This window comes from Physcomitrium patens, chromosome 14, assembly GCF_059467195.1.
Source record: "Physcomitrium patens ecotype Gransden chromosome 14, ASM5946719v1, whole genome shotgun sequence".
Classification (NCBI taxonomy): domain Eukaryota; kingdom Viridiplantae; phylum Streptophyta; class Bryopsida; order Funariales; family Funariaceae; genus Physcomitrium; species Physcomitrium patens.
The window spans coordinates 3,563,475-3,580,541 of record NC_143423.1 but is presented as its reverse complement, the minus strand read 5'-3'; the positions used below and the strand labels follow the sequence as shown (position 1 = coordinate 3,580,541).

Here is a 17,067-nt window from a genome sequence, read left to right as displayed (position 1 = left end):
ATGAAGAATATGGAGATTAAGATAGAAAATAGGGAAATCACAACAAAGAGTACAATATTGGTTATGATGGATATATCAAATTAATGGTTGATGGGGTTGATTTAACATTCTCTTATCTATCTATCTATCAAAATTAAAAAATATATATATATTGAAAAAAATAAAACTTAAAAAATATATCAAAAGGATGGTAGTTTATAGTGGCAATAGCAAAAATTATGCTAGCAATAGCCTTATCCTATTATTATTATTATTATTATTTTATTAATTTAATATCTTGACTGTGTCTTATTTATATATACACACTAATCATCACTAAAATTTAAGAAAGATATAAATCTTTAGACATTGTTTCCAAGCTAAATAAAGAGTAAAAGAACATGTATTTATATATTTATAAAAGTATAAAAACATTTTTATTTTAAAACTCTACCTAAACATAACATGTGAAAAATAATCGAATTGTGCTGGTGCAAAGTAAGTACCAGCATGAGTAAAGCCAAAGTATCCAAGGAAACGATTAAAATTTCAAAGCTTCTTACAAACCCTAAACTCGGAATAAACAGAGTGCACCATCATTAAATTCAGTGGACTACAAACTTTTTTAAATGATTTAAGAAGAAGGTGCCACGCGAAACGTCCACGTCAGTCGTCATCCGGAACCCTTTCCACACCTCTCATCGTTTGGGTATCCGGGAACCAGAGCACGGTCTTCCCCACTGCGCCCGGTAACCGAGCTGTGAAGGAAGGAAGGACGCATGACCGGAAGGAAGGACCAGAGCCTATAACCAAGGTGTGAAGAATGCTACCAGGCCGGTGCTGTATGTATGACACTGTCCATTGTCGCCCTAGGGTTCGCAGATTGAATGCGATGGGACTCGCGGAGCTTTCCCTTGCTGAGGATACCAATTCCATGGCGGCATCCGACCTGCAATCCGATGGTAAACTTGCCAGCCGTTTCTGTTCTATGTGTCGTTTGTAGCTCGTCAATTGTTATCGTTTGTTGCGATTAGCTTTCGATGTTCGGAATGGGAACTCGTTCTACTGGCGTTAGTGACGATCGTTTGTTTGCTTTAAGCTCTCTAGAAGCAATTGTGGTCTTTCTATTGTTCTAGTCTTTTTCTTAGAATTTGGTTTTGCGCGCGATCTGCTTTTTTGTCACTTGTTATGATTCTTGTGAATTCACGAGAGTTCAGTTTTTTAAGCTTGGGTTAGATAATGTAAGAGTGGTGAAGGGCTGTTTTCTGCCTTTTAGCATTTCAATGGTTGCAGTCCCGAAACTTGACACAGAGATTTGGTGTGCCTTGCTCTGTAACCTCATTAAGTGCGTGTCATTATTGGAGTGAATAATGCTGTAATTTCTTGGAGCACCTATAATCGCGACTTACAATCGAGAGCGCTACATTTTCTGAAACTTTTGGTGTTTCTGCACTATAATGAAATTCTCTTCAACATGAACAATTGGCGTTCTCATTCACATATGGCATCGTTTGAATTTTTTCTCCGCCTACTACCCCTGGTTTGTAGGGTGGTAAGGTCTTACGAGTGAAGTAAAATTGCAGTTGCGAAGGGTTGCATATTTGAGCTTCTGGCATTGGCTTGACCTAATAGACACACACACATGTATATATGTAGATATACACCAAATCTAAGACTCATAGTTGACTTGTGGAAAAAAGGCGTAATTTTGTTGTGGTTGTCGTGGCACAGTGGCGGGCGGCGTTGTAGCACTGGGCAAGTTTGAAGGTTTACATTTAGGACATCGCGCATTAGTAGAGCGCGCATCGGAGATCGGAAAGCCTATTATGCTGTCATTGTCAGGGATGGCGGAGGTGCTTGGTTGGGAGCCTAAGTATATTTCTTCATGCTCTTTATGCTGAGTTCCTTGTTTTGATGTGGTATGTCTCGGATATAGTGGACGAAGCAGATTGCTACTAATCCGGCATGTCGTGTTGCGACTAGGACACATCATTGCAATGTGATTATCTTGTCGAGATTTGTAGCTCAACTCTTAGATGATGTGTTGCAGGTTACCAGTTGTCGCTGCGGATGACCGTGCTCGTGTATTAGAATCTTGGGGGAAGCACTGTCATGATATGGTCCCACAGGAGCACGTGCTTGAATTTGCTAAGATCCGCAAACTAAGCCCAGAACAATTCGTTGAGAAACTTGCCAAGGAGCTAAAGGTTAAAGGTGCAGTAGCTGGTAAGGGCTTGTATGAGATTGTAATGTGTTGGTGGGATGAGAATGCTCGGAATGAGCTACTTTTTAAGTTGTGTTTTGTAATATGTTCTCCCTGTTTAAAAACAGAAACGCAGCAGTTACTCTACTTCATGGGGTTTACCATGAGACCTTTTTCTACGTGTAACCACATGCAACATAAAAATTAAAATAACTGCACTGACTTTCTTCTTCCTTGGTGTCATTGTGCCTCCAACGATGAGGATGGTCAATTATCTCTGAGGAACATGCTTATTTCAAAGTTTCAGATTAGTATTTGGTGGATTTGTATGTGGATTGTCGCAGCTAAGGGTTTGATTAAAATGACGTTGCCGCAGGAGCGGATTATCGTTTTGGATTTAGAGCTGCTGGTAAGGCATCAGACTTGGTCGAATTGTGTGAAAAATATGGATTGCAATCAGCTATTGTGGAGCCAATTATGGATTCAAAAGACACTCCTCTAGATGGCACCGCCAAGGATAAGGGCCAGGTTTCAACCACTCGGATTCGGAATGCTCTGGCTGAGGGCAACATGAAGCGTGTGACAGAGCTTCTTGGCAGACAACACCGTCTATATTTGGATCTTAAAGACTGCGTACCAAGCGGTAAAACAATCACCTTACCCATCGGCAATGTGCTAAATCAACCCCCAGCAACAGGTTCTTATGAGTGTAGTGTACAATTTCCGGACTTAAGTGACGACATTTCAGTCCTGCAAGTGATCATACGAGATACTGAGATTTCTCTGGAGTCGCAGGATTCGACTCTTCTAGACAGGATTAGTAAACAGGATCGCATTGCGCTCGATTTCTTAGCCTAGGTCAAGTTAGACGGTGGACCCAGAAGTTGATTGTTTGTCTACCTACCTTACGCGCACACATACACACTATTTTTATTTACATACACACTTATCTGATGACTTATGGCATTCTTATAGCGAAGTCTCAAGTTAGACAGAGTTGTATTGGGGTTGAAGGCAATAGTAGGAGATAAGGTTCACATGGCATGAAGTACTGCTACCGAACAATTCATTTTCTGGTCAAATGCAGAAATTATTGGCATTTGTTTCTACCGCTTGGATTGGGTTTTGGATATTTCTATCGAAGTCCACATGTGTCCATATTCTCATTGCGAAACTTATTTTGAATGTACCAATTTTATATTATTATTGTATTAATTATTATTATTCATGAATTAAGAGTACTCAAATGATTAAGTTGAAACCATTGACAGCAACAAGAACTTAATATAATATCAAACAACAATTTATTGGTTATTAGAATTGCAACTTGGTGATATTTATACTTCCAAATAAGTATTAATTAATGTGCAAAATTAAGGACTTTAATGATCAAAATGTATGTAAATTTTTTAAAATGAAGTATTATATTTAAAGTATGTTGAATTAGTTCATGTGAATATATATATATATATATATATAAGTTAGATGTATATGTATTTGTATACAAAACCATTTTACCTTTGAATATTTTTAATGTTTTAAGGTCCATTGATGTTTTATATATTGATGCTTAGAGTTGTACATACAAAACAAAATAATGAATAGCAAAAAATTGTTGCGGATCTTGAAAAGCTTAGTAATATTAGATAACTTGTAGAAATTAGCTTTAGAATAAAGGTAAGATTGTTGAACATAGCTTTGTGATAATTTGTTAATCTACAATTCTACATAACAAGTTGGAATATGAAAAAAGAATTGAATAATTGTCTTTGCACACTAATCCATGTTGAAAATAATCAATTAAATTTAATTATTTATTTACTTGTAATAACATTTAAACATGGGACAAGTTGTGTTATTTTGGTTGGACTATTCACCATTACAAAAGTCAAACCATAAGAATTTGGAATTAAAAAGTTTGTATTAAAATCTATATAAATAAGTGACCAATGTTATCTAAAAAAAGGTAGGTTCAAATAGTCCATAAGATTGATGTTGTGGGATTAATTACAAGTGATATTGTTTTTGGAATGAATCCACATTATCACAAAAAATAACTATTGAATATCATACAATTAATTTTGGCTATTGAGAATTTTCTTGAACAAATAGCAATAGAATGAAATCAATCATGTTTATCTATTTAAATTAAAACCATATTTAAAACAAGGGTTGTGCATTTGTTCCTACAAAAAAAAAAAAAAAAAAAAAAAAAAACTTAGAAAAATCATAATAAAATAAAAAAGAAATTAAGCTAGAAGTTTTATTAAAACATGTGATATAAAACAAGTTTTAAAAATGTAAAAGTCCGATATATAAATGCACATCAAAACCTTACTTTTCATTCTGATTATGTGAGATATTGTGCTAATTTTAATTATTTGAAAAAAGAATATTTTAAATAAGACATATTTGAAACATAAGAAAAAAGAATAATATTAAAAATAACTAAAAGATTACTAATTATATAATTAAATTACTTTAAAGTTAATTTTGTTATACATCATTTTTTGTTCAAAACAACTAAGATTCTAGAATTAATGAAACTAATCAAGAATATTAATTTTTTCAGCAAATACAACCACTAGTATTTAAAACAATGCATCTAAATTGTTTCATAGAATTTTTTTTATTATAAATAAATATCATTAATAAAATTCTAAAACTTAGTATTATAAGTTTAGATATGAAATGATTTAAAAAATTATTTTTATTGTAAAAAGTTAAAGAAAAAAAAATTATTTTGAATTAGAATTTTGTAAATACTTAGAAATGTAAGAAGAAAACAAAACATCATCTTATGGAATATTTATTTACGTTAAAAATATAAAAGACATAAAAAAGATTTTTATTAATTTAGTATAATAATCACCTCTATGTACTAAAGTTTTCTTAAAAAGTTGCAATGAAATTTAAAACATATTACACCCTCGAAAAATGAGAAACTTACTAATTTAATCAAAAATATGTTATCACACTTTTTTATCAACCAATTTTATCTTTTATATTTGGGATTTTTTAAATATTTGATTTTTTTTCTTAATATTATATATATATATATATATATATATATTCACACACACACATATGTATGTATATATATATATATATATATATACATGTCTTCTCATCTTAATTATTTATATTATTTTTTTTCTTTTTACAACTTAAAGAATTTAATTACATAATGAAAGTTCAAAAATTCTTTTTAAGTATTGAATAATTCTTTTCACAATCAAAAAATTCAAGAATTTTAAAATTAGTAATTTCAATTCAATCATCTTTATAATTTAATTAAAAAATAAGCTATGTAGTAATTCAGTAATACAATTTTTGAAGTCAAACTTTCCAAAATAGATGGTATGGCATTAATAAATTAAATAAATTGAATATCCACTTGTATAATTTGATTATTATAGAGAAAATAACTTAAATTATTTTTTAAAATTAATTTCATAGTTTACAAGACAAATTTTATTTTAAAAATTATTTTAATATATTTTAAATTTTAATGTAGAATTGTAAATATCATTATTGAAATATTAATGATTAAATAAAAATACAACAATAATCCTATACTTATTGTAATATTATAATTATAAACAATTATATAAGGAAATTCATTTTGTAAGATAAGTTAAAAAATGATTAAAAATAATAAAGAAAATATCCTATGTTTATTAAGTCTCTCTTTTGCTTATTTAAAAAATGAGGAACTGTAAGAAACCAGAACCAATATATTCAAGTGGAAGCTATTTATATATAAGCAGTAGTTTTTACATTCTCTAAAATCTATCATTTTATTTTTTAAAAGTTTACATCAATATCTCTTAGTATATAAATTTAATCAAAATTTCATTAGTTACGACTTTTGTGGTGCTCATAAATTATCATATCTAATATTTATAAAAATATTTTAGTTTGTTTTATTGTTATACCCTAAGTTTATAATAACTTAATATATTAAATATTTCACTTTTATATTATATTTTAAAATTAAACAAAGACTTCCAATAATAAATATTTATTTATATAGTTATATTCTATTTAAGTTCTGAGTTTATAAATTTTAAAAACGTTTAAAAATTAGTTTGTAAAATGTATATTGAAGTAAAGATTATATAAATTTTTGAAAACTATATAATATATTTTAAGAATTAATATTAGGAACATTTAGGTAGTATATTTGAATAAAAAATGTACAAACGTATGTACTTAAATATTTATTTTATATTGATGGATATGTTTTGCTATGTATTTATTTAATTTATTAATTCATGATTTTTTTAATTTTTATTTTTTTTCCTTTCCATTTCCTTCTTTTGAAAATTAAGTAAAAGTTATATTTTATTATTATTTTTTTTTATTATTATTTAAATGAATTATTCAATTTTAATTTATTAAATTTACTAGTTGGAAACTTTTTTAGATGTGTGTTCATTGATCAAAAATATCAAAAAGAAAAAATATAGATTTTAAAGTTTATTCTCTTGTACATTAATTTTAAAAAAAGAATCTCAATATGTATAGTTCTTCCTTCTTGATATTTTTAAGTTTTAATAATACTTATTTTTCAATGTAAATTAAAATTTACTATTTACTTAAGATAAGAAGTTGTAAAAAAACAAAAAGATTTAGAGCATAAATATCATTGTTACCAACAGGGGAAAGAGCCCCATATATTAAGATTCTTCAAAATATTCTTCAAAATCACAAAGAACACATATTAACTGCGTGAACTATTTTTTTCTTTAAATAATTATTTTAAATACTTATTTTTTAAAATAATTTATAATAGTATTGGATAGTATACAATTGGGTAATCCAGAAATAAATATAAATTCAGAAAATCATATTTGTGTTTAAGCAAGATTAAAATTAGGATGGAACATATATAAAATAAAATAAAATACATGTATGCATAAATTTGAATTGTCATTTTTTCGTAAGTGCGAGATATATTAAGCTAAAAAAACATTAATTTCATTTAGAATTCCAAACACATGTTTTAAAATATTATACACTTTTAAAGGTAATATTTCTAAATTTGGTTTTTATGTATATGTATAACAGTATACATTCATATATATATATATATATATATATATATATATATATTTGTTTCTCTTAAAATGAATACTGTAAATTAAATAAAAACAACCAATGTTATGTTGTGTAAAAAATTCAGATTTCTTTATTAAGAAAAATAATTCAATATTCTTAGCACTAAAATAAATTTTGATATAAGAATAAAAAAGAATAACTCTGCTTTCTATTTAAATTTTTACATACAATGAAATATTGATCAATTTATATACGAACTTCAGAAAATATCAATTAAATTTTCAAAGAATTATCTTGATTTGCATTTGTGTTCCTAGTGGTATTAACACCTTTTAATTTAATTTATTGGTGTTTTTCTTATTATAATTTAAAAATATTAATTTATACCATGACATTTGAAAGAAAGTTTAAATTTGATAATTAGATGATATGATACAAAATCATTTAATATTCAATAATATATTTTTTCTACATTAAATATACATTTTTTAACATAGTTTTGTTTATTCAAGAAGATCGTAATTGTTTCAATTTTAAAACATGTATTGAAATTTTAAACATATTTTTTCACAAAAATATTTTTAATACTTAATATAATTTTTATTTTTATACATAATTATTGAAGTGAATTCATGATTCCAATATTAAAGTCTAATAAATCCATCCTTGAAACTTTGATTCCTTCATGTTAACTTGATTGAATATAAAGTTATAATTAATTTGGATAATTAACAATATTTTTTTATTAAGTTTTATTATCTAAATTATTTCCTATTTCAGTTAAGGTAAATGAATTAATAAAAACATAATTTCAATTTTAGCTTCTTATTTATTTTTTAAAATATTATTTCAGAACTGAAAATTGAATTCTTAAACTCAAAATCTACATTTTATAACCGGAGAAGCTCTCATGATGCTTCAATACTTTTGAATCTTTTCGTTTATTCTTAAAAACAGTTGTGATTGAAATAATACTAATAATGTAAATAAACTTTAAAACATCAAAAGTATAATGTTTTGTATGAATAAATTTGAACATATTAATTTTTTTACATATTTTATAAGAACCTAAAAATAGTATATACAAGAATTGTGTATGCAACTAATAATTCATAAAAAATTAACTGTAAATAATTTGTATAAATATTTTAAAAATTATACTCTTAATTGAATCAGATATTTACAATAGCTTCTTATCTGTATTTTATTAAATTAACTAAAAACGTGTTAAATTTTAAATTTTAATTTTTACTTTGGTAAGTAATTTATATCATATTTATAAATTTAAAATTAGTTTTTGGTTTTATACAAAAACTTAAGTTATAGAAAATGAAAGTACTTTCACAATTACTATTTGATCAATTATTATTTTTAAAAATGTGCACTAGCTGTAAAAAAATCATTCTTTAATGCGAAGACAAAAATGATGTGTAATTTAATATTTTAAGATTAATTGGTTTTCAAATGTAAACATGAAATTTAATATTTATCTATTATGTATTATTATTATTATTATTATTATTATTTTTAGAATTCCATTTTCTAAATATAAAAAATTAAATAGTATATAGTTATTTTAAGAGCATGTTATATTCAATATATTATATTTCATAAAAATATAATATGATAGTTTATTTTATATTAGTTATAAATTTATTTTAATATTTTGATATTTTGATATTTTCTCACATCATTAATTACAATGACGCCATCTTTCTAATATCAACATAATTATGCAATAAATAGTAGATGATCAATTAGTGTATATATGTACATACACACACACACACACACACACACATATATATATATATATATATATATATATATAAGAAAATACTTACAAATAAAAAAATTACATATTAAATTTATTTTTTTACAAATTGTTTATTAATTGGAACTCAAAGAACCAACAACTCGTCTTTAGAAAAAACTCTAAAAACTCATCATACTTATGTAGAATTGAAAACAAATACAAGCAAATAAGAGACAGACAAGGGACAAAAATAGAATTTTTTAAAATCATAAAGCATAAAATCAACATATTGAAGAATTTCAATACAAAAAATTGGAAATTACAAGTTAATTTAATACAATATTTAATAAATTAAAAATACATGTGTCTCTATGTTATGATTTTATATTGATATCAAATATTCTATTTGATGTAGTGTTATAGTAGAATTTTTTTTCTCAAAAAAAAAAAATAATAATTAGAATTATTGATATTTATGATAAGTTAATATTTTTAGATAAAATTTTATTGGTTATCAAAGTCATCTTTAGTTAACTATACTTAGTTGCATTATATATAAAGTTGTCTAATAATATTTTCTATAATTAATAGAATATTTTTATTTTTAAATTATATAAATTAAATTATTCTATCACAATTCTAATTTTATATTTTATTTCATTTTATTACAACCATCGTCTTAAATAAATCTTTGTATAGAAAATACATTATAACGTGTTAAATAAACTTTAAGAACTCAACAAATTACAAGAAAGAATAAAAGAAAGTATAAAGCAAAAGAAATGATATATTGTGATCATAACAATAAGTGACTATATATATATTTGATAAATTTCTTTATTTTTTTTTGATTAAAAAAATAAAAATAAAATAGACAAAGAAGTTTGATAATTCCACTGTATATATATATATATATATATATATATATATATGATTATATAATTCTAATAAAAAAATAATATATTTATAGAAAATAATTAGTAATATAAGATATATTCTTATGTTTATTTTTTTTTCAAATTTATTGATAAAATGTATAAATTTTATTTTATTATTGATCAAAGATGTGGGTGGCATGTAATGGATAGCATATTAAGATAATATTAGCAAAAACTATAATGACATATGGTAGATGACAAATTGTGGTAGCAATACTACAAGTTGTACTAGCATTATTTTTACCGTCTAGGTAAATGTTCTATAATCTAAAAAAACGTTTGTACATGTATAGAATAAAATGTTGATAATGCATAATCACAACCATCAGTGACAAAGATAGAATTAGTTAATTTAACTTATGTATAAATAATTCTATATATATATATATATATATATATGTATATTCAAATAAAAATAATAATCATAATTTTATATTATACAAAAAAAAAAAAAATTATGTCATAAATTAAAAATTAGACATCGGGTATGTTGTATTACTTTGAATTTATTACATGTACAAAAATAATTAAAAAAATTCACCATTTTAATAAACTAATTTTATATAATGTAAATACAAACATCATTTCTTTTGAGAATTATTAAAGGTTCCTTTCAGAGTTTTATCTTTGTAAATTTTGAAATACATATATCTATTTTCCATAAAAAAATAGATTGAAATAATTAAATAGCTTTAGGCTTAAAATTAGTAATATATTTTACTACAATCCTGAAATTATTTTTAAGTAAATAATTTTTTAAAATTAAAATTATTTATTTTATTAAAATTATTTTTGGAATATATATATATATATATATATATATGTTTTAATTTTTTAAAGAAAATTAAATAAAAATTTTGAATAATAAACTAAAACTGTTTATATCATATTTTTTATTTTTGAAATATATAATGATTTAGATATATTAACCGTTTTTTGTCAAATATTAATTTTACTTTATTTAAGCTATTTAAAAACTATAATATTTACAAATAAAGAATCTAATTTAAATTTTTGTATAACATTACAATGACCTATGATATTATACCTTAGGTTGTTTTATATTATTTTATCTTTGATATAATTTTAAAATATACCCTTTAATAGTCAATATTCTTAAAATTAATAATCTCCAAGATTAAAAAAAATGTAATGTTGGAAATTGACTTTATTCTATAGTTTATAATTATTAACCTTTGATTTCTAATACGTAATTTATTTTTTATTAAATTTTAATACTTAATAATTTTTATCACCTAAAAATACATGGTTATTTTTTATTGGACAAAGCAACATCATATGGCTTGTAAAAATTCTATAATTAAGCTCATAAGTTTAAAACTTTCTAATTTTTTGGTTTTAATTTCTAAACTATGTAGCTAGTTCTCATTTAACTTACTAGTTGGTTATTAAGAAATTATTGGTTATCCAATAGGTTATTATAAAACAATTAGTGGTTATAGCAAGATATCCTATAAGATGCGAAAAATTCTAATACACTCTAGTTGGAGAGATGTCTTCAATATTGATGGATTAGATGATTATGGAATAAACATCTTCTTTTTTTTCTTCTTTTAAATTATGTATCTTTAAGTATTTAAATTAGCCTACATGGTTATTTGAAGAAAAAATTTGATTATACTAATAAATTTATGTCTTTAAGAAGGGCAACAATTAGATTAAACTGCATTGCTGGGATAGATAGAAGTGATTATCTAATTGATATTATATTTGTGTTAAGTTATCAAATTTAAATTAAAAATTATTAATAGCATTTATAAAAATAAAGTCAATCTTAGAATCATATTAAGTTAGATCTAATTAGCACGTCATGGCAATTTATGATTGCCATATATAAAAGAGAGGTAGGATTACAACTGAATTGACTTGACTTGTATTTAATTTCTTATTTGATATTTGACCTTCCTATGGTCATAAAACAAATACACTAATGTTAGTAATCACAACAACAACTAATATGTATTAAGAGTTTAATGTTAGTTAACTTTTAATTGAATTTATTATTAACTCAAAGAATTTATAGAAAGATAAGAAGTTATAGAAGATAACTATACTATTTAAATTGGTAATTAATACTATTTGATTTAAGTCCAATGTAAGACCATAATTTAGCAAAATTTCATTTATACAAGACACAAAGAATACGAATTATAAATTTATCAATTAATATTTGTAATAAATTCCAAATTTCTAATTCAACTTATTAAGTCTAAAATAAAATTTTAAAGCTTTTTTATTATAAACTTTCTAATCAAGACTTTGATTTTCTATGTTTGTATCTTAAGAATAATTAGCTATATCAAATAGATAAAAAAACTAAATTAACATGGCTATTGAATCAATATCAAGTAGCTTAGTTTATAATTCCTTAACAAAGAATATTTTTATATTATCTTCAATGTAGCACTTCTAATAATTAATATATATTCTTGCTATAGATAATATTAATTATCTAAGAAAATACTATATATAATTTTTTTTTGAAATTTAAAATAATTAAGAATTTCTTTAATTTTAATTTTAATTTTTTAATTATATTTTTATAGGTTTTTTCAAAAATAATCCTATTGATAGTATTCCTTTTATATATGAATCATATAAAAACTTTAATTAAATTTAATAAATTCTTATAATCATCATTATTTATATTTTATATTTTAATTAATTATAATCATTAAATATCATATTAATATAATTTATTTATTAATAAATTATATTCTTTTGATTAATCTATAAATCAAATAATAAGTAAAAAAAATAAAAGTATTTTAAATAAATTTATGTAAAGATTCAAAATCAAAGCATTTTTTAAAAAATTGTTTCAAATTTTAATTTATAAAAATTTAGTTTTTTACTTGTAAATTAATAAAATTAAATAATTAATAATTTTGAATTAATTTAAATCCAAAACTTATTTCTTTTTTAAATTCTTTAATGTAAATTTTAAAAGTATTAAATTTATATTATATTTAAGATTTAATCATATTTATTCTTTTATATTTTAAAAAAATATATTAAAGATATAAATCATAAAAAATATCTAAAAATGATATTATAATTTTAAATTACCAAAAGAAAAATATAGACAACCAAAAGATAGATGTAAAATTAAAATTAGATTTTATATTACCAAATTTAAACAAATTATAAAGTGTTGAGTCAAGATAGATAATAAGAAAGACATTAAAAAGAATAAGGAAGGCTTCACTCTTGCCTCTATATATACTATTTACTAAAAAACTATATAGCAATATCCTATAAGTCATATGTCAGTTTTTTAATTAGCAAGACTTGTGTCTCATCTGTAAAGAAAGTTTCCAACATGTGTACCATATGAACAATTTGTAATATGAGTGGCTATATGCACAACATATGGGTAATTTGTTAGCCAAGTTGACAACCTAATAATTACTTATAAACACATGTAAGATCTATAAAGCTTTTAAAATGCTTTACAAGAAGATATCAACAATTTAATCTATTTCTTCTTACTTCTACATAGTTTTATTTATCCAAGTAAATATACTAGTAAGAATATCTATCTATAAAATTATTCCTTCTATTAGACAATAAATTCTATAAGAATTTTTATTATTGCTTCAAAAATTGACAAAGTCAAAGATTTGGCAAATGATATTAATAACAAATTCTAATATTGTTTTGACACAAAGATAATTAATAGGTCTCTTTAACCATTAAAAAAATATTCTATACAAAGCTGAAAAAAATACTCAATTATTTTATTATTATTTATATCTCATAGCTATCTTTAAATAATATATTTATAATTCTATTAAATATAGTATCCACCTCCAAAAATATTATTAAAGATTAAGACTCTCTTCAAAAAATATAGTATTAAATATGTTATGTCTTACCATTTAGATAAGGAAGAACATGTCTCTCTTAAAGATCTTTGTTACAATTACAGCATTGTTTAAGTTGAAAACATTTAGATACTTTATATGGTAATTTTGCATTTAAAAATTCTTGAAATAAATATGCTGGTTGTTGATTTTTCATATTTATAAAAGAATTCTATAAGTTTATCCTTGAGCTTTTTTTTTTCCTTGATTTATACCATCTTATTTTCAATGATTAATTGTTAATTTTAATGAATGTTGTTTATATATATATATATATATATATATATATTATGATGTATTTACTAGATTTTCACATTGCTCTTACATGCATTCCCTAATATTATATCTAAGCTAATGTATGACATATCTCAATTTTTTTTGACACCACCTTAAATCCGAGACCTTTTCTATCTCAACTTTTTGGTTGTTATTTAATTCAATATAAGATAGTAGTGATTGTATTCTTATTAGAATGTTGATTTTTGTGCATAACTTGTTAAAAGGCATATAGAATACATTATATATATTTATTAAAAGTGGTAATTACAATTGATATGCCACTAAATTTTTTTTTTTTTTTTTTATGTATAATAAATATATACAACTCTTGATTTATATTATTTTTTACAAAATAATTTTTAATATTATGACACAATAACCTTACCTTATTACCAACTTTGAATAAAGATTGTTTCTGTCTTGGAAAATTTGCATTAGTTTTTTGTTGTTCTTAAGCCTCTTCTAAATGTATCTTTATTGTTATATAAAACTCTTTTATTCTACTTGAAAAATCTTATAATGTTAGATATTTTACTTTAAAAAATCAAAAGTATCAAATTTTAGGTGGTAATTATAATTGGAAAAAAATGGATTTTATTGAGTAAAAGAATCTACCATATTATTTTATAAAAACTTTGCTAATAGCAAGAGATTTGTCTGATTGTCTTAGTAGTAGCTAATAGTGCATTGCAAATATTGTTCCAATACTTGATTCACATGCTTTGTTTATCCATCAATTTAATGATAAAAAACTAAAGATAACTTCATATCAACTTGTAATATGTGAAAGAGTGTCTTTCAAAAGATTAATATAAATTGAGGCTTGGAATTAAATATAATGTCACTTAAAAATCTATAATAATAAAAAAATACTAACTAAATCTATGTCATTATCATGGATTTCTACAAAGTTTTATTTGTCAATATCAAGATCTAAGCTTCTTAAGCATTTTACCTTGCATATTAGTAGGAAAATATTTCAATCAAGTTGTTCAAAATTAATTCTACTTTAGTATAATAACAAAGCCTAAAAACAAAAAAAATTGATAGGTTAAAGAAATATTATATGAAATAATTTATCTTTTGCAAATCATATCATGGGCTTGACATACAATTAATTGTACATGTAAAACAATCCAATTTTCTTTATTTATTTTTTTACATATTTTCAATAAATAAAATACTATTATTGATGACCTAAAAAAATTAATTCATAATAACTCGTTTTTATTTCTTTCATTGTTGGTGTCAATCAAAAAGATTTTTTCTATCAAAAACACAGAAGTATTCACATTTATCTTACTTTTTTAAAATGAAAATATTTCTGAACTAAATTTCAGGAATTAAACTTTTTAAGTATATCAAACTGAAATAGATACCTCTTGATTTTACAACAGGTTTTTAAACCTATGTATGAAAAAAAATTTAAATATTTTAAAAAAATCATGAATAAATAATTTTGTATATTCTATGTAATATATATATATATATATATATATATATATGAAATGATGAAACTTCATCATTTCATACATTTAAGTATTTTATATTTGAGAATTAACTTTAAAATGCCAACCACATGATGTATGATTAATATTTCTCAATTTTCATGTATCAATGACAATTTCACATGGCATCAACAAAAGAAGTTGATTTTATCTCAATCACAGATGAATTTTTGATTTTTATAATTAATATCATATTATTATTATGTATCTTTTTTATTTTTTAAAATAGATTTATTTACTAAATCCTAACTCACAATGATTACAAGCATGTTATATTGAAAGGATATTTACAATGATCACAACCAATTATGTCACATACAAAAATGTAACAATTTTCATCCTTGAAAAACAATTCTACAATATAAGGTAGATCTAAATCATAATTGAACAATCTTAATTACTTGTAGAAAGACCAACAAGAAAAACAAGGATCCTTGATCATTGGCGCATGCCTTGTCAATTTCATGAACTATGGAAATGGTCCTTAAAATTGTGCAAAGATTGCAAGCAAACCTTCTCCTCTTTCTAGACTCAGCCACCACATGGCTAGCAACTCTTCATGCAAAATACAAATGTCAAGTGTGACAATGAAGAAGCATCTAATAAGCCTTGTTTTTTTTCCAACATTATATATAATATTAAATATAAATTACAACAAGGACATGCTTCATAAGACATGATAATAATTTAAAAGATATTCATATGAAATACTTTAAAATCTTGTAAGAATGTGATTTTTAGATTATGAATAAGATAGTCACTAATAGAACTTAAAAGCATAAAAAAATATAGTAAAATAGATTAGATTAGGTCAAATTAGGATAATTAAATTGGATAGAAGAAATAAGAAATTATGGAAAGTAAAAATTCCATCAAAGCACTAAGAAGCACAAGAAGTCAAAATGAAAATGAAAATTAAATCCATATTGAAGAATTATTTTCAAGTAAGTAAGTACTAAGGTATTAATCCAAATTCTAACACAAAGAAACTATGAAGCACCAAGTTGCAAAAGGTGGCCTACATTAATCAAAAAGCGACATTAGAGGTGACATGTAATCATATTAAAGATGTGTAACTATATTATGGAGGGACTGAATTAAAATCTAATTTGATTAGAAAGATAGCTAAAAGAGATATAATTCAATTTCTATCCATTTCCACACACATTTTGTGATAATAAAAAATGAGATGGCTCATTGTACAAACCTTGCTTGAGTTAGAGATAAAATAGAAAGAGAGTCCATTAAAAGGCACAATTCATCAAGAAAACATATTATAGAGACTTAGTGTAGTTAGATTAAAGTATAGAATATAATTGAGTAGTTAAAAGCTAATAAAGCAATTGAAGAAAATAGAGATGATAGAATTGATAAGAAAGATGATAAAAATATTAATTTAAATCATGTTACAAAAAATTAATCCTGCTAATCCAGATGATAATACCAGGAAGAA

At 23.6% G+C, this 17,067-nt stretch overlaps 1 protein-coding gene across 1 annotated transcript; it reads left to right on the top strand.

Annotated features, from left to right (window-relative positions):
- Positions 1–839: 839 nt before the first annotated feature.
- On the top strand, positions 840–3,289 carry LOC112291020 (FAD synthetase 2, chloroplastic). Its single transcript, XM_024537942.3, has 4 exons — positions 840–941; positions 1,711–1,852; positions 2,030–2,205; positions 2,559–3,289. The coding sequence occupies exons 1-4, from the start codon at positions 872–874 to the stop codon at positions 3,038–3,040; spliced, it is 870 nt and encodes a 289-aa protein (XP_024393710.2). The 5' UTR covers positions 840–871; the 3' UTR covers positions 3,041–3,289.
- Positions 3,290–17,067: the final 13,778 nt, after the last annotated feature.

Coding starts and splice junctions, on each gene's coding strand:
- LOC112291020 (XM_024537942.3), top strand. CDS start 872: ATGGGACTCGCGGAGCTTTCCCTTGCTGAGGATACCAATTCCATGGCG. Junction 942..1,710: donor ATCCGACCTGCAATCCGATG/GTAAACTTGCCA, acceptor GTCGTGGCACAG/TGGCGGGCGGCGTTGTAGCA. Junction 2,206..2,558: donor GGTTAAAGGTGCAGTAGCTG/GTAAGGGCTTGT, acceptor ACGTTGCCGCAG/GAGCGGATTATCGTTTTGGA.